The sequence below is a fragment of the Cebus imitator genome, unplaced genomic scaffold (assembly GCF_001604975.1).
Source record: "Cebus imitator isolate Cc_AM_T3 unplaced genomic scaffold, Cebus_imitator-1.0 Scaffold202, whole genome shotgun sequence".
NCBI classification, from domain to species: Eukaryota; Metazoa; Chordata; class Mammalia; order Primates; family Cebidae; genus Cebus; species Cebus imitator.
The window spans coordinates 2,969,367-2,994,125 of NW_016107517.1; the positions used below are offsets into that span (position 1 = coordinate 2,969,367).

At 45.0% G+C, this 24,759-nt stretch overlaps 1 protein-coding gene across 2 annotated transcripts in view; it reads left to right on the top strand.

The window, feature by feature from the left end:
• The window catches only part of RFX8 (regulatory factor X8), a 65,580-nt gene that overhangs the window by 26,976 nt on the left and 13,845 nt on the right, over positions 1–24,759 (top strand). The window contains exons 3-8 of one of the 2 annotated variants that reach the window (XM_017547911.2): positions 15,930–16,040; positions 16,629–16,682; positions 19,360–19,473; positions 20,333–20,483; positions 21,480–21,538; positions 23,333–23,489. In XM_017547911.2, the coding sequence (XP_017403400.2) occupies positions 15,930–16,040; positions 16,629–16,682; positions 19,360–19,473; positions 20,333–20,483; positions 21,480–21,538; positions 23,333–23,489 (646 nt within the window). Of the gene's footprint in view, positions 1–15,929; positions 16,041–16,628; positions 16,683–19,359; positions 19,474–20,332; positions 20,484–21,479; positions 21,539–23,332; positions 23,490–24,759 lie in introns of those variants that run through there. The other variant, XM_037745505.1, reaches the window with a different exon arrangement.

The window sequence follows — 24,759 nt, forward strand, 5'->3', positions numbered from 1 at the left end:
CTCGGGAGGCTGAGGCAAGAGAATCGCTTGAACCTGGGAGGCAGAGTTTGCAGTGAGCTGAGATCGTGCCATTGCACTCCAGCCTGGGCAACAAGAGTGAAACTCTGTCTCAAAAACCATAAATAAATAAAAAATAAAACCACAATGAGATATTACTACACACCTACCAGATTGAATAAAATAAAAAATAGTGACAGCACTCAATGCTGGCAAGGATGCAGAGAAGCTAGGTCACTCACTGGATGAAAAGGTAAAATGGTCTAGCCACTCTGAAATACAGTTTGGCAGTTTCTTATAAAACTAAACATACGATTGACCATCCAAACCAGCAATTCCACCTTGGGCATTTATTCCAGAGGCATGAGAACTGATATCCATATGGAAACTTACATACAAACATTCATAGCAAGTTTATGTGGAATAGCCCAAAACTGGAATCAGCTTAGATGTCCTTCAATAGGTGACTGTAAATAAACTATGATCCATTCATACTGTGGAACACTACCCAACAGTAGAGGAGAAGAAACTATTATTTGGAAGCAACCTAAGTGTCCATCAACAGATGAATGGATAAAGAAAATGTGGTACATATACACAGTGGAGTACTATTCAGCTATAAAATAGAAGGGGATCCTGTCATGTGCAACAACATAAATAAGAATGAATAAGACCTAATATTGGCTAGCAGGTGACGATAGTGAATAATAATAAAATTATTAAATGGTTTTATTTAATAATTATTAAATTATTGATGATAGTCAACAATAATTTAATAGTATATTTTAAAAATAAAAGTAGAATGGGATTGTTTGTAACACAAAGGATAAATGCTTGAGGTGACGGATATCTTATTTATCCTGATGTGGTTATTACACATTGCCTATATGAAAAATCTCATGAGCCCCATAAATATACACACCTACTACGTACCCACAAAAGTGAAAAATTTAAAAAAAGAGTAACAAACTATTGACACACGATGACTTGAATGAATCTCCAGGGAACTTTGCTGAGTGAGAAAAACTCCAGTCCCAAAGGTTGTATAGCTTGTGAGTCCATCTGTAAAATATTTTGAAATGACATCATTTTTGAAATGGAGGACAGGTTAGTGGTTGCCAGAGGTTAGGGACCTAGGGGTGGGAGAAGCTAGAGATGGGTGTGGTTGTTTGTGGTGGTGGATACGTGAACCTGCACAGGTGATACAATTGTATAGAACTAAATAGATACACAAATGAGTTTAAGTAAAACGGGAAATTTGAGATCAGTGGAGTGTCTCAGTGTCAGTATCTGGGTGGTGATGTTACACCACAGTTTTTGCAAAAGGAAACCATGGGGGGAAACTAAGCAGGGTGTAAAAGGGATCTCTCTGATTTCTTTTTTTCCTTCCCTTCTTCTTTCTTTTCTTTTCTCTTCCCTTCTATTTTTTTTTTTCTTTTTTTTTGAAATATCTGTCGCCCAGGCTGGAGTGCAGTGACATGGCATGATCATGGCTCACTGCAGCCTTGACCACTTGGGCTCACGTGATCCTTCTGCCTCAGCCTCCTGAGTAGCTGAGATCACAGGCATGCATCCTCCTACTAGGCTATTTTTTAAAAATTTTTTTGTAGAGACAGGGTCTTGCTGTGTTGTCCACACTGGTCTTGAACTCCTGGTCTTAAGGGATGCTTCTGCCTCAGTCTCCCAAGTAGTTGGCAACAGTTGTGAGTCACTGAACTTGGCTAATTTTTTTTTTAAACATTTTTTGTAAGAGATGAGTCTACTGTGTTACCCAGGCTGGGCAACTCCTAGGCTCAAGTGATGCTCCTGCCTTAGCCTCCCAAATTGTTGAGATTACAGGCATGAGCCACTGCACCCAGCCTGAATTATTTCTTACAACTGCATGTAAATCTATAATTATCTTCATAAAAATTTCAATTACAAATAATAAATCAAGCAGAATCCTCTAATTCAGGAAAAGACATCATGGCAGGCCCCATGAATTATCCCACAGCCCTCCCCTGCCCGTTTCTCAGGGGGGGTCTCAGAGTTTCTTTCACTGACACGCATCCTCTCTTCTCAGGGTTGGAGTGCAATGCCTTCCTTTCTTTCAAAGCACTCTCCTGGCATTTTCACCCACGCATACAGTTGCGTTTCCTCTGGTCACACAGACATCATTGCCTTTAACAGAACCAGAGGAGGGATCCTTAGCAGAGGGATGCCAGCAGCCAAGAGAGGACCACAGCGCTGCCCACCTGGAGGTGTCAGTCCCCACGGTGTGCAGCTGTGTGTGTCAGGGTGCGTTCTCACAAACAGCTTTTACGACTGCGATCTCTATTGTGTTTAAAACCCAGAAGTAAGCCTCCAACTAACCTACGATGAGTATGTTGGTCTTTTCCCAATGTTTTATGCCTGGGTGAAGCAGGCATTTCTCTATGTGTGCAGCAATTGAGGACTGATTTACAAAAACTGTCCTACTAATATTTGCCTAAGGGAGGAACTGGAATTTCATTTTGGTGGAGAGTGGGTGTGGTTAAAAAGATCGTGCCTTGCTGCCTTGCTAGGAGCATCTTAGAATAGAACATACAACCTCTCCTCTCCCAAAGCAACTCCCAGTCACAGAGCTGGGCACAGGCTGTTCAAGGGTGTTGAATTTGTCTTTACCTCTTCTTTCTGGATCTTGTGTTAGGAAAGAAATGGAAACACCAATAAGAGCATCACTGTAAAGAGATTTAGCCATGAACCAGGACTGTAGCAAAGGGGTGACTTTTCTCACTATCACCAAGTACTCCAAAGAAGCATAGAATCTAATTAATTTCCTCCCTATTGCTTCCATATTGCCCCCAAGCTCCATAAGTTTAGAAATTCTGATTCCCAGGCCCCTGAACCCGCACATCCCACTCCTCCCTCCACACCCGTGTGCTGAGGAGGGGAGAAGAGAGTGCCTCTAGATACAGCAGGGGGGTCATGACCAGAGCCAGGAACCAGGGCACTGGTGGTCCACTTAACTGGACACCTGGAGAGTGGCTGAGCAGCGGGTGGGGGCGTTCGTTTTCACTGGGGTGAGATGGGGATTGCGGTGAATCATGCTGAAAACTGCAGAGGCAGCATCCATCCTCACCAAGGAGAGACCAAGTTTTAATTTTTAAAACAAATGAACAGCTTGAGACTATTTTTTAAATGAAAATGACCATAAATGTGCAGTGTGTGCCATATGAAAAAGACCACCTCACAAAATCCAGAACATTCTCCCTCCCTTCCTGCTCCCCTCTCAGGGCAGAATGGCCTCCCCAGATTCCTATCCCGTTTAGTTGGCAACCAGATTGAGGCTTGGATCTGGGTATAATTGCTGACCTACAAATTCACGGAAGAATCCAGGCCAAAGTATAAAATACTTTATTATTATCTGGGGGAACAGGGGAGTGGAGAATGTGTGTGTGTGTGTGTGTGTGTATGTGTGCATGCACATGTGTATGTGTGTGTACATGTGTATGTGTGTGTACATGTGTATGTGTGTGTGCATTATATCACATCTAGAGAAACAGCTCTGTGTAATTAACCTTTATTCTCTACCTCTTAGGCAAAATCCCTGGGTTTTGTTTCAAGGATACATTTTTTGTCATTTTTCAAACATGAACCCCCATTCTGTGTCATGTAAAGTCTGCAATCCGCCATTGGGAGTCTCAGGTTTCCCTTGGGGATATGTGGAAACAAAGCCTTGCCCTCATCCCTCCCAAAACACACACACTCTCCTCTCTCACCCTGTCAGCTTTTTCAACTCAGCTTATTAAAGGCCTTTAAAAGCTTCTAAAACTGTGCCTTCAACACGCCGTGCCTTTGTTCTTCCACGCCTTTGTTCTTTTGCCAGCCATGAGCTCAGGGGGCTGCCTGGCAGGCCTAAGCCTGGGGAATGCAGGGCGTGGGTCCACAACTGGCTATGCCAACGGAGCAAAAGAGGGAGACGGCTCATCTTCCAGGCTGCATCACGCTGGGGGCGAGGGGTTCACAGGGAGCCGGCGGCAGTGGACACCACAGCCTGGTGATGTCAGACACCAGCGGTTCTTTCAGAGAAGATTCTCCAGCCCCAAGCAGCAGCCTGTTTTCCTTCTGTGTGTGCGGCCAAGGCCCCAGGAGGGGCTGAGAGTGGGGGCTGAGTCTACCTTGGGCCAAGGCCCCCCCACAAGGCCTCCGATGAGCCCTGGAGGGCCTCCCTCTCGGGTACTAATAAGGCGTCCAAGTTGCAACATGCTTTTTGGCCTTGTCCACCCTATGGTTTTCAAGGCTGCTTAAAACTTGCTAATGTTAAAATATGTATTACCTGGTTGTTGTCTGGCAGCTTAAAATACATGTGTGGAGAATAACAGCCCAGACGGCACCCATCCTTGCTGAGCAAGGTTTTAAAAGGGGGTGCCGCTCTGAATACCCCTCACATCAGGAATTGTATCATTTGTTCACAGCGTCGCTCCCTTGCTGACCTCCAGCAGACAGAGCCCCGTGCAATGCAACGTATTATTTGCTGTCTGCCAGTGAAGCTTGACCCCCAGTGGCTGAGTTTTGCCTCAAGAAGGTGAATGTGGATGTCTTATTCTTCCCACACTTCCACAGGTCTCCCCCTAGGCCATCATTCTACAGTTAAGCTATTCATAAAATCGAATGGGTCAGGATACAGTTAAGTGATTTAACAGTAGTGGCCCCAATGCAGAAAACAACTAAACCACAACACACAGAAGACCAAATTGGAAAGCAAGATTGTTCTTGGTAATTTTCAGTTTCAAAAAATTGGCATCTTACTTTTTACTTCTTGTGTACGTTATTTTCTTGGTCACACACACGTGATTCTATCTTAAAAGACAGAATTGTAGAATAGGTAATATTCCACTCGGAAGTCAGAGCTAGGTCTCCAGCTCTATGAATTCTGTTTGTCCTTCTTCATCTGCAAATTGGGGATAATTCTTACCTACCTTCCCCACAGGTGCTCCTGATAACTAGGGTAAAACAAGTAAAACATTTAGGATGAGTAAGTGCTGAATGCATTTTAATGATGATTATTAGTGTAATCAAAATTATATTCGTTTTTTGAAATCATAATGACATATGTCTTGATGTGAATATATATATTTACTATTTTAACATATGTAAAAATATTCATCAAGTCAAAGATATCTTCTCTTAATCAAAACCAAAATAATTACTTTGTGTGCTTTGAGGAAGAATTGCAATGAAAGCCTTTAATAATTGGAAGATGAAGCACCTTTGCTCTGAAATCTGACACGGAACAAGTATGGTCCATAAATTAGATTTTATTACATTTTTATCCTCTTACCTTTGTAATTGCATCAAGTTGTTTCACCAGTGGTTATGGTGATTTGCAAGGGAAAGGTACGATGCCAAAATGATGTCAATGAAAGTCTGGACTAATGACAAATGATGTCAAAACCTGGGAATGTGCATGCAAATTGTAGTTAGACTAAGAGAAAGTTAATGCCAAGAAGCACATGAAGCTAATGCTATACGTGAAAGACTTTATGGGAAAAATTAAAGAAACAAGATGAGATATGTGCCATATAATCCTGTCTCTCTCCTCTTCATGCCTGACTTTTTTTAGACAAATTGATCATAAAAATTAATTAAAGTAAAAAGCGGTTCTCAGTCTGGGTCTTCACTGTACTGAGTGAATTGGACAATTTGCCGGTGCCCAGAAGAAACCAGGCCCTCCTCCACTACCCCTGTGTGAAGCCCAGAAGGAACCTTCAGACCGTTGTGTAAGACCTGGGGTACCTCTGAGTCCTCGTATTCCAGTGGAAGCTGGAAAAGATCTGGGGGGGTCGCCAAATTCCAATCCTTCCCTTTATAGGAGTGCAACATTGAGGCCCTGGTGCTCATGTGACTTGTTCAAAGCAATTATTGCCAGCTGGCTGCAGAGCTGAACAAGCAGGCCCGTTCCATTGTGCTGGGGAAATTCTCAGCCCTCCTCCCTCCCAGGTCTTCCCCATCTCAGGTCCCCTCTCTCCATCCCCAGCTGACCCCGCCCTTCCCTCTAGTGGTTATTTATTCATTTGTTTATTTATTTATTTTTATTTTCAATGAGCATCAAGTTCCACTCTCTCGTGGTTATTATGTCCTAACATCCCAGGCAGGATGTTGGCTTGGGCCCTGCGGAGCAGCCACTGAGGGGGCAGCTCCCGAGGAATGCAGATGACCCGAGGATGGACTCACCTGGGGGGTCACTTCTGTGTCACAATCTGCCTTGTGCTCTGGTGTTTTGCTCTGACTTAGTGATTTGGCTCTGTTAAAGCATCACAAGCCTCAGAGAGCAGGTGGAGAAGACGCCTTTTGGACTGGAAGCCCTTCCTTCACGACAAGGCCAGCTCTCGGTGTTGTGTGTGGTTTCCTTGGCACCGTATTTTAGCAATGACTGTGCTTTTGATCACAGCCTGATAAATGTCCCAAAGGCCTGACTCAGAGCCACACTCTGGAAATGACGCAGAGAGCAATAAGCCCAAAGACACAAAGCTGTCCCGATGGGCACTCTGAGGGCTTCCGTCTGAAACAGCCACCTCCAGGCCTGCTCTGGCCTAACGTCCCCTGCAGCATCTCTTGGATGGGGAACTGCACTGTGGTGGAGCGCTGGTCTACCACAACCTCCCTTTCTAGCCTAGCCCAGCCTTACCTGCCAGATGACAGCCCGGCAATGCCTGCGGTGTTCACTCCTCCAAATCTGCCAGCTCATCAGGGTACTGATGACCTGAACATAGACCCTCATGAATCCCCACCTTGCTAGTCTCCAGTGACTCTGCTCACCTGCCTTGTAGCCCAACTATGTTGTTGCCTCTTAATCCCCTGTCACTTGAATATTTTTGTGGATCTTTGTTTGCAGTAGCCTCGGAAACTAGATGATTTTAGAAAATAAATATGATCTCATTAAACCTACATGTTGACCTGTGTTGTGAGCCAATCTCTTAAATTAGGGCATTCTAGAAGTGTAAAGAGACAGCGTTGCCACTCATTTGAACAAACGAGCTGTTTTTGTCCAGTCAGGTGAAGATGAGGACTTTTTCATAGATGATCCCATCTCTCCATGAGGTTGAAATATTTTCTCTTTGTCACCATTAAATTAATGCATAAAGTCCCCCAATTAAATGTTAAAAAGTAACATAGCTCTCCCAATAAGGATTCCTGCTACACACGGGCCCCTATATGGCAGGCAGCTCTCCTCAGGTTTCCCTATAAAGATGAGGAGGGTGATGCCACCTTCCTTTCCATTGCTGTTGAATTACACCCCTATTCTGCATTGAACACAGGCAGAAATTTGGGAGTATCATTTAGGAACTCAAAATAATTGAGAGCATTACTCAGTCGTAATGAGTATTACCCATTACTCCAAAGCTCCCAGAGTCAGGGTAGAGGGAGAGGAATGAGTGATAAAGTTGAAAGTTTTCCTTGTCCTTCCTCAAGTCTGAAACCAGACATTCTAGGTTTGAAATATCTGTTTCTGAGTGTCTACAGGAATGCCCCATAAGGATCAATGTCTCCATTCAAAATTGTTTAATAAGTGCTATCCTCACATGGTGATGTGAGGAACACCAACCAGATGAGGCTAACTGATCACAAAGGCATCTCTCCTGAGCTCATCAAGCTGCCGATGGACAGGCATGTGCACTGCTGGACTAACAAGGGAATAGGATGGCCCCCTGACATATGTTTCCCAACACTTCAGCTGTCATAACCCTCACTCGACATCTTTGCCACTATTTGTTTGACATTTTTCCTCCCCGATAGGCTCTGTGAAAACAGACCTTGTCTCCCTGGATCATAGCTATATCCACCAAGGCCTGGCACAATGAGTGGAATTCAGTAGGCACTCAGTAAATGTCTGATGAATGAATGAGAGATGGATTGCTGATGGATGGATGGGTGGATGGACGGATGGATGGAGCTCAGCGTATTCATATTGTGGTCTTGTATTCATTTTCCAAAGAAAACGTAGGAGTAGCATGCTGACACAATGTGGAATTGGGAGAAATTGCCCTTCCTCCAATTTAATTGAAGAAAGCATCACATGTAATTTTTAGACTTCTCTGAAGAGTGATGACCATATTTTTCTGGCTACATTTCTTTTCTATGAGCCCTTTATTTTGTGAAATTTCACTTCTGATATTTCCTTCCATCTAATTTCATTCTGGTCTTTATTCCAGGTTTGATTTATTTGTTGTTTTTGTAGCTATAATGTCCCAGGATCTGTGGCAGTGGGCTGTTTATAAATTTTATCTGAAGAAACTGCGTAATTGTCACACCTACCCAAGATATACTGAGATATGATGCATTCCCTTGGGCTGTCATAACAAAATACCACCGACTGGGTGGTTTAAACGACAGAAATTTATTTTCTTACCCTTCTGGAGGCTGGAAGTCCAAAGATCAAGGTGCCCCAAAATTTGGTTTCTGGTGAGGGCTCTCTTCCTGACTTGCAGTCAGCCACTTTCTCACTGTGTCTTCACATGCTCTTCTGTTTGTGCACACGGAGAGAGAAAAAGATAGCAAGTTCTCTGGTGTCTTCTTTTGACGACACCAGTCCTGGATTGGTTTAGGGCCCCATTCTTATGACCTCACCTAATCTTAATTATCTCCCTAAAGATTCTATTTGTAAATACAGTCACATTGAGGGCTAGGGCTTCAACATAGGAATTTGAGGAGGATGCAACTCAGTCCCTGACACATGACAAATGGAATTCCTAAGACACTCCAAATTCTTTGCCTCTAGTGTTGCCCATCACCCTATGTGTGTGTGCAGGGCTTATCTATATATTCTTTCAGGTGGAACAGATGCCGTGTTTTGCAGCCATTGGAAAATCCAAGGTAAAATTTTTGTTTTGATAACAACTCTTATTAAAAGATGAAGAGTGCCTTTCTAGTGGGTTTGTGTCTGGACCCTGAATCTATGTGCCTTGTTTGGAAATAGAACATTATGCGAAAATATTTATCAGATGTGTATCAAGCATTCTAGTCAGTTTTCTATGACTTAGTTTGGAGAATGGACTGACCTAAACCTTTAGAAGCGAGCGCATAGGGCTTTCAAGAGGCTGGGGAGGACGTAGAACCATCCTGTGTGGAAGGAAAGCCATTTTCCTCCACCTCCCCTCTGCATCCCGCCTCCTCCCAGGTCCTTCCACCTGGATGGCTATTGTCCAGCTTCCAGAAGCACAGCAAGAGGCTGCTGACTTCCTCTTCCCTTTTTTATGTTCAGATAGAGCTGAACCCATCAGGCACGATGTGCGCTGACTTGGAGAGGACAGAGCCACCAATGTCATGTCTATCCTCGACTCCGCCACAACTCTGGAGCTGAGAGGCAGGGAAGTGGGAGGAGACACCCCCACCTCTGGCTTCGTGAGAATGGACAGTCCCTGGTGTAAGTGGACTGGGCTCACAGTTTCTCAAATGCCCATAATTAAAAGAAAAACGCATCATACCGCATGGATAGGACTAAATCTATTATGCATAAACTTCTCCATTATCATATACGAAGCCAAGAGCCATGGTGAAATGAAATTTACATCTGTATTATTAATTACCAGTTTTTCTGTCCTGTAAAGTTGTCCTACTATATCCAACAACTCAGAGGCTATCATTTCTGTATTGATCATTTAAAATGCACCAAAATCAGAAAGTAATAAGATTTCACGTTCAGGATGATTTCTCTTTTCCCACAAGAGTGAATTCTCCCCGTGATGATATCATATTCTTGCTTCTGAAAGGAATAAACCTTTAAAAATAAATGCATGGTTGTCCCAGTTACAGAAACGGATTTTTTTTAAAGCCTGAGGCATGTGATCCTTACCATTTGTGGATAGAAACATGGCAGAGGGTTTTTCAATAAAAGTTATACCCCCCCAAAGAAATAACCTTGCTGCAAAAGAAACTTCATGCTTCTGCTCAGAGACAGGTGTCTTGCTAAAATTATTTCTTTATTATCTATTCCTTCATAGTGGAGATTCCATCGCCTTTGAAAAATCTACTAATTATAACAGCATTATCCAACAAGAAGAAACAGTGAGTGTTGAATCAAATAGATTTACTATAATAGACCCCCAACCCAGCAATACTCAGTGATTGCTTAATTCGATGCAGCTGTTTTTCTGAGTGTAATGTTCTTTCTCCAGGTAGCCCCTAACCATTCACCATCTGACCATGAATGTTGAGTACTCACCACCTTCCACACGCTGTGCCAAGACAGACATAGCCCCTGTCCTTAACGAACCTACTGTTTGGCTGTACATTCCCTGCTTAACTGTGTTTCTTCAGCTAAAATTAAAAAGGATGTATAGGCTGTTGGCAATAAATGTGTCTGAAGTGTCTCCCTATTACAGTTATAGCTGTTTGAATTAGGACACCAGAACCATGAATAACTAATCTATGACATCATGAGTTGATTTTATTTTAGTGGGCCACAACGATATGATAGTACTTGGATACTGTCTTAGCGCGAGCTGCAAATTATCATAGACAGGGTGGCTTCAGCACCAAACATTTATTTCTTACGGTTCCAGAGGCTGGAAGTCCCAGGTGCCAGCATGGCCAGGTTAGGGGAGGGCCTTCTCTCAGGTTGCAGACGACTTCTCACTGTGTTTCACATGGTGAAAAGAGAGAGAGCTAGCACTAATCTCATTTATGAGAGCTCCATTTTCATGACCTAATTACCTCCCAGAGGCCCCACCTCCAAATCTCCAAATACCATCACATTGGGATTAGGGTTTTCTTTTTTCTTTTCTTTTTTTTTTTTTTGGAGACAAAGTCTCGCTCTGTCTCCCAGGCTGATGTGCAGTGGTTCTAGCGATTCTCCTGCCTCAGCCTCCCGAGTAGTTGGAATTACAGGTGCCCACCACCATGCCCAGCTATTTTTGTATTTTTAGCAGACAGGGTGTTACCATGTTGGCCAGGCTGGTCTTGAACTCCTGACCTTAAGCGATCCATCCCCCTCGTCCTCCCAAAGTGTTGGGATTAGAGGCAGGAGCCACTGCACCCACCCAGCGGGAGATTAGAGTTTTAACATATGAACTAAGGGGGTTACCAATATTCTGTCCATAACAGATAGTGTCTTGTTGACAAGTGTCATTGAACAGATAATCTTTTATAAACCTGTTTTGTGACTAGCCATCTTGAGGGCTGAATGGGTTGTGAAAGAACAGCAAAAACCAAAGCCCCTCTACTTAAGCAGAACACAGTTTCGTAGTCGGGAAGCTAAGACAGACATGGAACAATGGGCACCATGTCAAGTGGCCAGTGCAGGCCATGAGTGGTTTGGGAACGCCAAATTGGCGGCGAGGGAGAAGGGCTATGGGAGGCAAGCATGACTGGGGGAGCTGCCCGGAAGAGTGCGGTTCCTACTGTTGCTGTGACAAATTAGTACAAACTCAGTGACTTAAAACAACACAAATTTATTCTCATACAACCCTGGAAGTCATAATTCCACACCATTCTTACCAGACTAAGATCAACATGTTGGCAGAGCTATGTTCCTTCTGGACATTCTAGGGAAGAATCCATTCCTTTCCTTTTCCTGCTTCTAGAGGTCACTCTCATTCCTTGGCTCACAGCGTCCACCCCATCTTCAAAGCCAGCAGAGGCAGGTCAGTTCCTTCTCATGCTGCAGTCTGTCTGGCTCAGTGCAGCTGGGGAAGGTGGCCCTTTCTAAAGCACCTATGTGGTGACATGAGGCCACGTGTATAAGGCAGGAAAACTTCCCCATCTCAAGGTCCTTAACCTTAATCACATTTTCAAGGTCCCTCTTGCCACGCAAGGTAACATATTCGTAGGTTCCAAGGTTAGGATATGAACATTTTTGGGGTGGAAGAGCCTGATTCTGCCTGTCACACTGCCCTTGAGCTGGTCCTGGAGGGGGTCGCTGCCTCCTCTCTTAGGAGAGCCTTCATTTTGAGGATGTAGCCTGCATTGGAGCTGGGAGGTGATGACAAACATGTGTGGGCCGCAGCGTGTGTATGTTGGGGAGCGGTGCACTGGGCGAGGTAGGTGGAGAGGGCCAGAGGGCACAGAGCTTGTCAATGTTAGGTGGAGAACTTGAATTTGACCCAAGAGACTGTGGGGCACCATCCAGGCATCTTCAGAAGGAGAACAACAGGATACATTTGCTTTGGGGACAATAATTCTGGGAGCATCCAGTGTCTTCAAGGATGCAGGAAGGATAAAAGGCATTCAGGAGAATTGATGGAGTAACCCAGAGGAGGCAGATGGTGCCTGGCAGAGCCAGTGATGGTGGGAAGGTGTCACACATCAGACTCCCAAGGGTGACACCTAGTGAGCGCTCACTAAAGAGTAAATACATGAATGGTAGCATGTAACTCCAATGACATTTCTTGAGTTTATCAAAAATCTCAGACTGCATTTAATATACCTAAATGATCTAAGTAGAATTTCTCATTTTTTTCTTTGTCATTGTTTTAGATACAGCTTTTTTTTTTTTGCCACATATTTGTCACTATGCAGTATTTATGTATTTCATTTTTTAGAGACAAGGTCTTGCTCTTTTGGCCAGGCTGGAGCACAGTGGTGTGATCACAGCTCACTGCAGCCTTCAACTCCTAGGCTCAAGTAACCCTCCAACCTCAGCCTCCTGAGTAGCTAGGAATACAGGTGCATGTCACCATGCCCAGGAATTTTTTTGTTATTAATATTATTTTTATAGAGACAGGCTCTTACTATATTGTTCATGCTGCTCATGAGCTCCTGGCCCCAGGCAATCCTCCTGCCTCAGCCTCCAAAAGTTCTGGGATTATAAGCATGAGCCACCACGCTCAGCACAGTATTAATTTAAAAATTGGTTAGGCCGGGCGCGGTGGCTCAAGCCTGTAATCCCAGCACTTTGGGAGGCCAAGGTGGGTGGATCACGAGGTCAAGAGATCGAGACCATCCTGGTCAACATGGTGAAACCCCGTCTCTACTAAAAATACAAAAAATTAGCTGGGCATGGTGGTGCGTGCCTGTAATCCCAGTTACTCAGGAGGCTGAGGCAGGAGAATTGCCTGAACCCAGGAGGCGGAGGTTGCGGTGAGCCGAGATCGCGCCATTGCACTCCAGCCTGGGTAACATGAGTGAAACTCCGTCTCAAAAAAAAAAAATTAGTGGATTTTTAAAGACTGATATGTAATAGATGTATATATTTTCTGGATACACGTGATATTTTGATACACCTGTATACTGTGTAAAGATCAAATCAGTATAATTGGGATACCTATTGCCTTAAACATGTATCTTTATCTGGGGGCAGCCAAATAATTCTCTTCTGGGTATTTGAAAATATAAAATAGATTCTCGTTAACTATAGTCACTCTGCTGACTGATTGAAGCCTAGGTCTCATTTCTCCTGACGGTCTGTTTGAACCCACTGATCAACTTCTCTCCATTCCCTTCTTTGCTTTGCTGAATTATTGCTCCTGCACTGGAATTCCTCAGCATGCTTCCTGAATGCCATCTCCTGCAGGGATCCACACTTTAGTGACTCTGTACTCTACTTTTACTTTAGATTTCGGGTTGTTTATGTTGCTAAGGAAACATTTCAATTTATGATTTTAAAAATATTGTTTGTGAAAATCCAATTCTTTTCGCAGTTTTGAATGGAAGGATTATGCCTCTAAGTAATGTCTATGGAGGAAGAGCCCTTGGGAATTGACTTCAAAACTCATGAATTTGCTCTTTATTATGTTTTGTAATAAAACACTTATATATTCTCCTTGTAATCACTTTTTGATTATCCCAACAGTACATTGTCAGATGTCTTCCTCTGAATAGGTGATGCTGTATTGTATGTGCCATGTTGAAATGTAGAGGTTTCTGCAGCATTCGAAAAAGGACCATCTGCCTAAAGCTGCAGTTCTCAGCATGGACAAGCAGAAGGCTCAGTAGGGAAGCTGGTTATACATCTAAAGCTCTGATCTCATCGGATTCCCTAGAGGCCTAGGAACATGGATCTCAAGTGCCCCAAGGGATTCTGATGTGTTTGAAAACACGCCTTTGGGAGTACCAGCAATAGCAGTCACTCAAAAAACATTGACATAACCAGGAGGTCAGGGTGTGAGTGCCATGGAAAATATGGCTGTAGGTGGGGCCTTGCAGTATGAGTGGCTAGCCCAGAGTTGAAATTGAGGATTCCTCAGTTCTCTAACAGAAGCGCTGATGATCAGGCCCATGAACTTCATGGAATAGCTCCATCCTTCTGCATGATGAAATTAACATCACCCACACCCACTTACAAGAAGAGCCATCATCCGACAACTTTGAATAAAGCCAATATTCTAAAGTGCAGTATGAATGAGGCTTAGACAGCACCCAATAGAGAGACCCCTTTGATTTGTCACCTCTCTGTTTCTGCTTTATATTTATTTAGACATCCATATCCCTGCGTCATTCCAACAATATTTTGGGGAAAGTTTTAATGTGGCATCTTCATAATACTGTATGCATAGTATGCATTTTCTCCAGGGAGAGAGTCAGTTGCTTTCATCAGACTCTCAAAGAGGTTCAGAATCGCAACAGAGTTATGAAGGTCAGATTTTAGGGCACTGAGAGGACAGTTGAGCATTCTCCCTAAACTCCCCTGATCCTCAGTGCAGTACTGGTTGATACCGGGGCATCAGAGAGGAGGAAGACACAGTGGTATCTGTTTTCTGGTGTGTGCAGCACTGCGTGGGATGATGGCTGAGCTCACTCTTCCTCTAAAGGGTGGGCACAGTTGGTCAGAGAAGCTGACCTGCCCTCAGATGCCTTATAGGCAGGAATGAACCAAAACCCACAAAGCAATTCTATAAGTGAATAACTTAGTGAGGCTTGGGGTGCATAAGGACTGAGCAGGCTAAGGATGGAATGCTGATCTTCGAACTATAGGGTCAGAGGGAGGTCATGAGATAGGAGAGAAAATGGCCTAGCAGAGTTGGCAGCTCAATTTTCAACTTGGATAAATTCTTTCATCCTACTTTATTGTAAGGGAAATTATTCAAAAGCAGTTTATGACAATGCTGAAGAAATCATTTCAAATAAAATTCATACCCTTTATTCAGACTAGGAGACTTTATGCCTCCCCTTGGCCAGAGGGTACAGCAGCATGAGCCACGCAGGGAGGAATGTCACACTCGCTTTCTGCCATGCCGCCTTTCGTCCTCCTTCCCATCCTGTAATTGGTGCTTTTTTTTAATTATTTATTTTTTGAGATGGAGTTTTGCTCTTTGATACCCAGGCTAGAGTGCAGTGGTGCGATCTTGGTTCACTGCAACCTCCACCCCCTGTGCTCAAGCAATTCTTCCACTTCAGTCTTCTGAGTAGCTGGAACGACAGGCACCCGCCCCCACACCAGGCTAATTTTTGTATTTTCAGTAGAGATGGGGGTTTCACCATGTTGGCCAGCCTCGAATTACTGACCTCAAGTGATCCAATGTGCCCAGCCCTGTAACTGGTTCTTCTAAAGGAAAGTCCGTGCTCCTCATTTTCCTCATCGGCAATGGCCCTGAGATTTCTGTTATAACCAACTGTTGTTATGAAATAGGCAGGGTAACCCAAACAGGGTATGATTTTACTTTAAGAAGGAACAATTGCATGGACAAGGGTTGTAGAGGTATATGTGATATTAAATAACTCATAGATAATAGTCTTATTATACGTTGCTATGCAGGATTTGTAAATAGATGACCCCAAGAGTCAAACATTTGGGTAATATATTAAATCCTAACCCTTTCCTGATGCCATTGTTCACAGAATTACAGATGAAAATTAGCAGCATTTGGAATAAAATATGAGGGGAAAGCTGCTGGAATCAGTAATGTGTGCAGAGGTGTGGCTAAAAGGTTATATACAATATTAACTTATAGTAGTGTAATCATAAGATGATTTATATGCCAGAAAATAATGTATTTTACTTTAAAGACATAATTCATTGCAAAAATGAATTTTAGTGTGAAGATCATTCACCGATGAAGACAGACCCAGTTGGATCCCCTTTGTCTGAATTCAGGAGATGTCCATTTTGGGAGCAAGAACTGGCAAAGAAACACCCCTATAAAATGGTAGGTTTACACTTGTGGGGAACTTAGCCTTTCATGCTGTGCGATGCATAGGGCAGTAAATAGCTTCCTTTTATGCCTGTGGCCATGGTTGTGTCACATGGAATTTTATTTGCCTTTATGGGACAGTGAGGACCAGCAATCTTCCCTGGCTTGATGGTGCTCAGGAAGTTCAGGGCTCCCTGTCACATCCAATGACAAGGTTCCTCCTGGGACTGCTTCTTCCCAAGACAGAGAAAGGAACAGATACACAGATTTTCTAGAAATTAGGGCTGAGGATTACGGAGGGGGAAAATTGAAGTTTAGAGAAAAAGATGTCAAAGTTTGGTGGCCTTTGTAGTGGTAGAACAAATCTGCAAATATGAGTTACAACATTGAAATGAAAAGCATACATGAACTATCACCCTAGAAGGTCTGCATTACTTTATAGAAACAAACGAACAAAATGCTGTGGTCCAAGTGAAGAGCCCAGCTATTCTCATATGAGAATTGCAACAAGAGCAGCCTCTGAGAGCTTCAGAAAAGTCTGTGAGGATCAGTTCGTTTTTGAAGTGGCCCATGAGCTTAAATAATTTTCTGCATTCTTTCCAGATGGCCTTTCTTGCTGACGAATACTGCAACTATTGTCGAGACGTTTTACTCAACGTGAGGAATCAAGAATTTGAGAGGGTAGGGTTTTATCTATAAACTACAAGCATTTATGAGTCATTATTAATCATTTTATTTGAAGAGACCCCATCAACAGATGTCCAGTGCACCGAAGTGCTTATATGCTATGCACTTATGTTGTAGTTACTGAGTTCTTGAAGGTGACATTGATATTCAGTGTAATCAGCTGGAAATTCTCCAAGGCGCTAATACAAATAACGTAAGGCTCTAAATACAAATTCGGCTATTTTTTAGATCCTAGTTCTGCTGATTTTGAATAAAGTATTAGTAATAAAATTCACCCTGGATTCTTCAATGGTGCTGAAGAGCTGTTTTATTGATCTGCGCTAGCTGAAGATGGAGCAGGACTTCGCAGCTGAGTGATCTGGCATGGGTATTGTCACGATTGGATTTTATCCTAGAATCTGCTGTGGAAAACATGAATAAACCTTTCAGCTGTTCTGAATTTCATCTTTTGCAGTGTGAGATGAAAATCCAAGGAAACAAGTGCATATTCAAATGAGACTTTTTTTCTGATGCTTTAGTATATTCTAAGCACTTCAACTTTGGGTAATAACGTTCATTCAGCACAAGCTCATTTGCTACCTACTCAGCGTAAAGCATTCTAGTGAGGGAGAAACCAAGATGCCTTCAGGATGCCCCCTGTCCTGTTGATGCAATGTTATAAATATCTATCCACACTGCATATGTCACATATTCCTTTCCTTCTTCACTTACTCATCAAATACTTATTTAATTCCTATCCTGTGACCTACACTGTTACCGGGACTAGGAAGGTATTCTCCGTGAGACTTGAGAAGTTAGTAGTCTGGTAATGAAAGGAACATATTACCCAATAAATACGATGCAATGTGGAAAGTTCTAGAATAGTTGTAAGATCAGACTATTCTGGGTCCCAGAGAAAAGTAACAGAGAAGGCCAGGGAGTGCTTCCAAAGCAGGTCACGTTGTGCCAACTCTAGTGGGAAAGGCAGAGGTGCAATAGACAGAAAATGGGGTAGGAGAAGGATTCCAGGTAGAGCCCATGGTGCAGGTAAAGGCAGCAGGACGTTTACGGGCACGACAAAAAGGTCTCTATGACTAGATTGTACTCCTCTTCTTTTTTTCTGAGACAGAGTCTTGCTCTGTCACACAGGCTGGAGTGCAGTGGTGCAATCTCGGCTCACTGTACCTCCACCTCCTGAGTTCAAGCGATTCTCCTGCCTCAGCCTCCCGAGTACTTGGGACCACAGGCGTGCACCACCATACCTAGCTAATTTTTTGTATTTTTAGTAGAGATGGGGTTTCCACATGTTGGCCAGGCTGGTCTCGAACTCCTGACCTCAGGTGATCCGCTTGCCTCAGCCTCCCAAAGTGCTGGGATTACAGGTGTGAGCCACCACGCTTGGCCTAGATTTTATTATTTCTAAAGAAGAGAAGCCAAAGGGGAGGTGGGAAAGTAGGCAGATACTAGAAAGGGTGTTAGATGCCCCCGGAGAAACCCTGACTCATTGCGAAGACAATGTGGGAGCAGTGATAACAGGGCTCGGCCATCATGGAGCAGGAGATTTTGTCACAGTTGAGGTGAGAAGCGACAAGGGTCAGATCTGTGACAGTGATATCAGAGAGAAATGGGGTCAGGCTGGAGAAATATTCAAAGGCAGGTGCGACACGGTTTGATGATCTGGACGCGGGTGGTGGGGGATGAGCAGCGATGGGTCTGTGGGGTGGCTGCACTCAGACCCCCTTCCCCGAAGCGCCATGCTCCAAGGTCCCCAGCCTGAGAGAAAAGGGATTGCTACGCCCTGTGTTGCATTTCTCGGAGTCTCTTTGGAGAAGTCTTCTGTAGAATTAATGTCCCTGAAAACAGGATTTTAAATCAGGGCCTGTGGCCATGTAATTCAGGAGCTGACTCTCACTTCTTCCTTGACGACCTGCGCATGGGGCCAGTGCCTTGTCTGGTGTTGCTGGCAGGTCCTAGCACCAGAGCCACGGCGGTAAGACAAGGCTGTGGTGCCTCGCGGTACATCCCAAACAGGCGAGAGTCTTTATTGGTTGCGACGCAGATTGGCCACCTGGTTCAAGAACGGAAACGGAAGAGTCAACATGGGAAAAAACAGAAAAGAGGAGCCGCCGTTTTGATCCTCCACGAAGCTGTCCACATAAGTCTTTAGAGAAGGCTCCCGTGTAGAGCCGCATCAGTCCCCTTTTCTTCCACAGTCGTTAGGTGACTTCTAACTTGATGGCAAGGAGGAGGTCTCTTAGATTAAGTACCATCACACCTGCCTCTCAGCTGAAAAACGATGGAGGCAGTCAGTCAGTCAGTCAACGAACATTGATTCTCTCTTGGCCGTGCCCTGTGGCCCAGTCCCCATGCTAGTATAGTCAACTGGAGCCCCCTTGTGGTCAGAAACAGCCTCCCTTCTGGAAACTGCCTTAAGAAAATTTCGATAGCGTTCTGCATTATCACATCCAGCTCGCAGGCACTCTCAGACAGGTTGCTGGAAAGAATTCTTCCAAAATACAGCTAAGAAAAGCTCAGAGGCAAACCTTTACGCGCGCTGGAACAAAATTCACCCCATTGTCATCTGGGGCTAAGGAAGTATCTGGGGGAGGTGGTTAGTCTTGCGAGGTGCAGAATGAGTTTTGGCGATTTTCTCTGTTACTTGCCCCAGGTACAGGACTTGCTTACTTCCTTCTGGAAGTCTCGGCCGCAAGACACAGTCATGCTGATGTCATTGCCTGACGTGTGCCAGCTCCTCAAGTGCTACGACGTCCAGCTGTACAAGGTAGGAGGACACGTGAGTCTCTGGGTTATATCCGTTGCAGAAATTGGCAGCAAATGCTGGGTTTGGACCCACAGCTCCAGCTCCCTGCCATCTCCATGGTCCTCTGAGGAGTGAATGGGGGGGGTGTGCTGCCAGGAGCCCTTTGATCTCTGCCTAACACTCAGCTTTCCTTTGTGAATTAGCTCATGGAAACCAAAAGCCAATGCACATAGCGACTTATGGTTTCACACCAGTGAAGTCCGAATTAGTCAATGTTCTTTCTCTGGGAATTTCTGTAAAAGAAGACGTTCTAAAATGACTAACTGGAATAATTGCTTTGTAATAAGCGTAACTTCAGGGTTTTTGTTTTGTTTTGCTTTGCTTTGGTTGAAGCTCTATCTCTAAAGTGATTGTATTTGGAGGGTCAGGTCTATACCTTTTCTGGTTTAAAAATGTGTTCTCCTTCAGCGAGTCATAAGCCTTACCTTTTATTATTTTTTTATAAAAATCATCTAGTACTTCCAAGTTTTTAATACAAACAGTGAAAACTGGAAGCTGGGTTCAGCCCTTAAATATGTTTGGTTTGACCCACCTAGTATTGGCCAGCAGTGCGTGTGTGTGTGTGTGTGTGTGTGTGTGTGTTTAATTTGAATCAGTTATCAATCTTTTAAAAACATTTGAAAAAAATTCTAATTGTGACTGCACCAGCCTGATGTCCTGCAAGAGAAGCAGTGGCGGGGCTGGTGGTGCTGCCCCCTCAGGCTGGGTGGGGACTGGCTCTCAGACTTGTTGACACACGCCCTGTCGCTGTGGCATGGGTGAGCTTTGGTCACATCTGCACCATCAGTAGAATCATAGTGTCTTGATACTTTCGTTGTAGGGAATTGAGGACGTTCTCCTTCATGACTTCTTGGAAGATGTTTCTATTCAGTACCTGAAATCTGTGCGGCTATTTAGTAAGAAATTTAAGCTGTGGCTTCTTAATGCTCTGGAAGGTTTTCCAGCCTGCTTACAGATCTCCAAACTCAAAGGTAGGTTTCAATGAAAAGAAATTAATTCCGGGCCAGTGCGGTGGCTCACGCCTGCAGCCCCAGCGCTTTGGGAGGCCGAGGCAAGAGGATCACTTGAGCCCAGGAATTTGAGACCATCCTGGTCAACGTAGTGAGATCCTGTCTCTGCACAAAAAAAAGTTTTAAAAATCAACTGGGTGTGGTGGCACACTGCTATGGTCCTAGCTACTCAGAAGGCTGAGCCGGGAGGATCACTTGAGCCCAGGAGTTTGAGGCTGCAGTGAGCCATGATCATGTCACTGCACTCCAGCCTGGGTGACAGAGCAACACTCTGTCTTAAAAGTAAATAAATACATAAATAAATTCTGTAAGCATAGACGAAGCGTCTGATTCCATCCTGGGTGGTAACTTTCAGCACCTGCCCCATGCGCTCAGCCACAGTCCAAAGGCCCAACCCACTCAGGATTTCTAAAATCCGCTCAGGATTTTAGTGCTGGTGATGGATGTTGGCACTGATTAAGCCACACCCCTCTTAGCTATTTCTCTTCTGAATAATAACATGGACTTTTGGCAGGTCAAGGGGTTCTAGGTGTGCATATTCACCAGGGCATTCACACCTCATACCAGAATTACACCATCTCCCTGTTGAGTTTCTGGACTGCTTTCCCCGTCTGTCTGGCTACCAGGCTGCAGTCTCTGAATGCTGCTTCCACTGGGCTATCTATCTGTTCAAGGCCTGCATGTGAAATTGGGGGTGTGGGACACAAACATTCAGATCATAGTAGCACTCATGTCAGATGCTGGGGTTACTTAACTTTTCTGGCACATGGGGACATTTCAGCTAAGTGGCTCCTGCCAGGAACTGCTAGCCACTCAGAGAGGGCCGGCAGACAGGGGGTGGGGAGGTTGCAGTTTAGTCAGCTGTGCCTTCCTACCCCAAACGTGTACCTCCTCTTCCCCACTGCCCACATGAGAACTTGAAGTTATATTAATAGCCATATGTGTTGTTCTTAACAGAAGTTACTCTATTTGTCAAAAGACTAAGAAGAAAGACGTACCTTTCCAACATGGCTAAGGTAGGTTTCAGCCAAGTAGATAGGAGGGAACAAAGCAGCTTCCTGAAAAGAAGTGAAAGCTCTAAGTCCCTGTTAAGAGCAGGTGGTCACTCCATCCATCTGCAGGGCAGAGGGCAGGCCGGGTGGCCTTGCCTGGTTACTGGCAGGGGAGTCCAGGTGGCCCCTGTGACTCAAAACTAGCAGCCTGACCCCTTTCCGCCCCTCCTCAGGAAGGCTGAAGCTCCTGGCCTCTCAGAGCAGGAGGGAAAGCAGGTCAACATTTAAAAGATGCCCGATGGTCGGGCATGGGGGGTTTACACCTGTAATCCCAGAATTTTGGGAGGCTGAGACAGGTGGATTACTTAAGGTCAGGAGTTCAAGACCAGCCTGGCCAACAGGGCAAAACTTTGTCTCTATCAAAAAAAAACTTAAAAATACAAAAACTAGCTGAGCATGGTGGCACATGCCTGTAGTCCCAGCTACACTGGAGGCTGAGGTAGGAGAATATCTTGAACCTGGGAAGTGGAGGTTGCCATGAGCTAAGATTGTGCCACTACACTCCAGCCTAGACAACAGAGTGAGATTCCATCTCAAAAAAATTAAAAAATAAAAATAAAAGACAACTGAGTGAGGCCCCACACAGAGGTGCCAGTGTCAGAGATAACAGTGGCTTGTAGCAGAACCTATGAAAGACAGAGAAACACATTCTTCACCTGTGCGTGTGGCCCTGCGGACTCAGTGTTGCCAGGACATCAGTTACTTCAGCTCTGACCTTTTCACTCCTGGGCCAATTTAGAGAAAGGTTGAGAAGGGCTGAAGAAAACACTCTATGATGCTGGCACATGGCTCATGGGCCACCAGGAGTTCCCTCTCAAGTCCTGCAAGTGCCCTATTGGGACAGAGCCTGGGGACTGTCACTCTGTTCCAAATCAGTCTCTTCTGGGAGGAGCCCAGCTGGGGCTTCTGTGACCCGGTGCTGGGCTCCATCCTCCAGCGCAGACCCCTCTCCAGACTCTGAGCCCGGCAGCATCTTGTCCCACTGCAGTCCTCATGGCCGGTCCTGTTCTCCAAGGCTCTCACAGTCCTGACTCGGTTGGTCTGGCAATGACCCTGCAGCATGCTGTTCCTCTCAACCCAAGCAGAGCAACAAGCATGGGTTCTGGAGCCAACCCCTGCTCTGAGTCTTATCTTCCCACTTACTGCCCCTCAGGAAAATTACTTCATACCCCAAGGGCCCTCCGTGCCCTCCTCTGTGAAAGGTAGGGGTAACTCGTGCCTTCTCCCAGGACTGCTGTGAGGACCACTAAGTGCATCCCAGGCAGTCGGACAGGGTCGGGGACTAGATTGTCCCCATTTGACAGCTAAGGATATCACCTCCCACAGGCTAAATTCCTCATGGCCAAGGCTCCCATGAGGAAGGGACAGCCAGCTTCTGAATCCCACAGCCAAGCCCTCAGGATTGGTGCAGTCTCTACCTACACCTTCCTCACAGAGGCCCAATCCACGGGCTCCCTCTCTAGAGCCATTTGGGCATGGGGTGAGTGGGGTGCAGAGAAGCAGCAGCAGCTATGCCCAGATAGCCCTGAATACATCGATCTAGAGATGCCTTCTTTCTAAATGCTGCTTTTCAGAAGGGCAGTTCTAGAATGTGTGTAATTTTAACCTTTTCCTTGTTAAGATTCATTTTTAATGGGTAATACCTGCATCAATGTTTCTTTCTCCCCCGCAACAAAAGTCTTATCGATTAGGAGGAGAGTTAGGCAAAAATAAAATGACAAGATTGAATTAAGTATTATGCCTCCCCATCGTCTTTAGACTATGAGAATGGTATTGAAAAGTAAGAGGCGAGTCAGTGTTCTGAAGTCGGATCTGCAGGCCATCATCAATCAAGACACTTTGGCTACTTCTAAGAAAGCCCCGGCAAGTGACCGGAGCGGCGCAGATGAGCTGGAGAACAACCCAGAGATGAAATGTAATCTTCCTTCTGCGGCTTGCTTTATTGGTGCGGCGGGCATAGATTTGGGGCTAGCATGGCCATGGTTAACTCATGAATTTCTTAATAGAGGTGGAACTTTATAACTCTGATGGTCTAAGTTGTCTGCTCACACTTCTCTTCCTGTAGTGGGGTGATGAATACCCCAGGGAATGCGCTATCCCTGTGCCCCCGGGACCCACCCCAGGGCCGGATAGGGCAGCAGTGCTAATGCCCGCTGGTTGAGTTAATGAACGACTAGATGAGTGTGCTTGCTGCTTGACAGTATCACCAGAATATCTCCTGTGGGGAAAAAGTTTAGTTTCTGCATCTGTGTTGTACATGCACAGGCTCCTGTGTCTCCTCAATCGTGCCTGAATTGCTTTGAGCTAGATGTCTGACTTGCTACATTCTCCCACCACTCTTTTACTTGCGATGTGAAGTTTAACAATGGTGCCTTCGCCATATTTCATTACTTTCCAAACAAGTGATAGGAAACAGGTGGATATTCCTGCCCTTTGCTATTGATCTTTTGTCATTGTTTTTCAAGAAAAAAAAAATCCCCCTTCATTAAAGAGCTCACATTGCTGGCTGGTGTGTGTTGTTATGTCCCTGGCGAGTGAACGTAGTGGCAGAAGGAGGTCTCCAGACTCAGGGAGGACGTGGGAGGCAGGGAGCTGCCGAATGGCTACTGATGATGGATTATGGGCATCTCTAGGCCCTCCTATGATGGCTACAGAGAGGGTGCCAGGCTCCCCTGTGTGTACCCTTTCCAAACACTCACTACCAGATGCCCCAGGTAAGCCAAACCTCTGTGGGCATAACGCCTTGCTAGTGCTCTCGGCTGTGTCTGTAGCTGCCTGCCCAGCTCTCGTGAGCTCCTTCAGGCTGTCAGCTGTGTCTTATTCACCCTGGGCCACCCAGCTTTGCACTGGCCCACAGGAGCACGTCAGTGTTTTGTGACTTCATGGATACAGGATTCAGGAGTATACAAAAGCACCACCTAAAACTTAGCCCATCCTCTTTCTTTCACCTTGAAGTAGGCCTGGCTTTGGTAGGGCTGTGTCAGTTATTAAAATACATCCCTATTGGTGAATGACCTCGACCTCTGCCTGCTCCCCTCCACTCTTCTGTCTCTTGATAGTGTCCCCTGGCTGACCCCAATCCCAGATCCTCCCATAGGGCACTTTTTCCCCCACCAATCCAGCAGCTAAAAGGTTAACACCTAATCCAGCAGGCTTCAGAGCTATTAGTAGAATTACTAATTCTG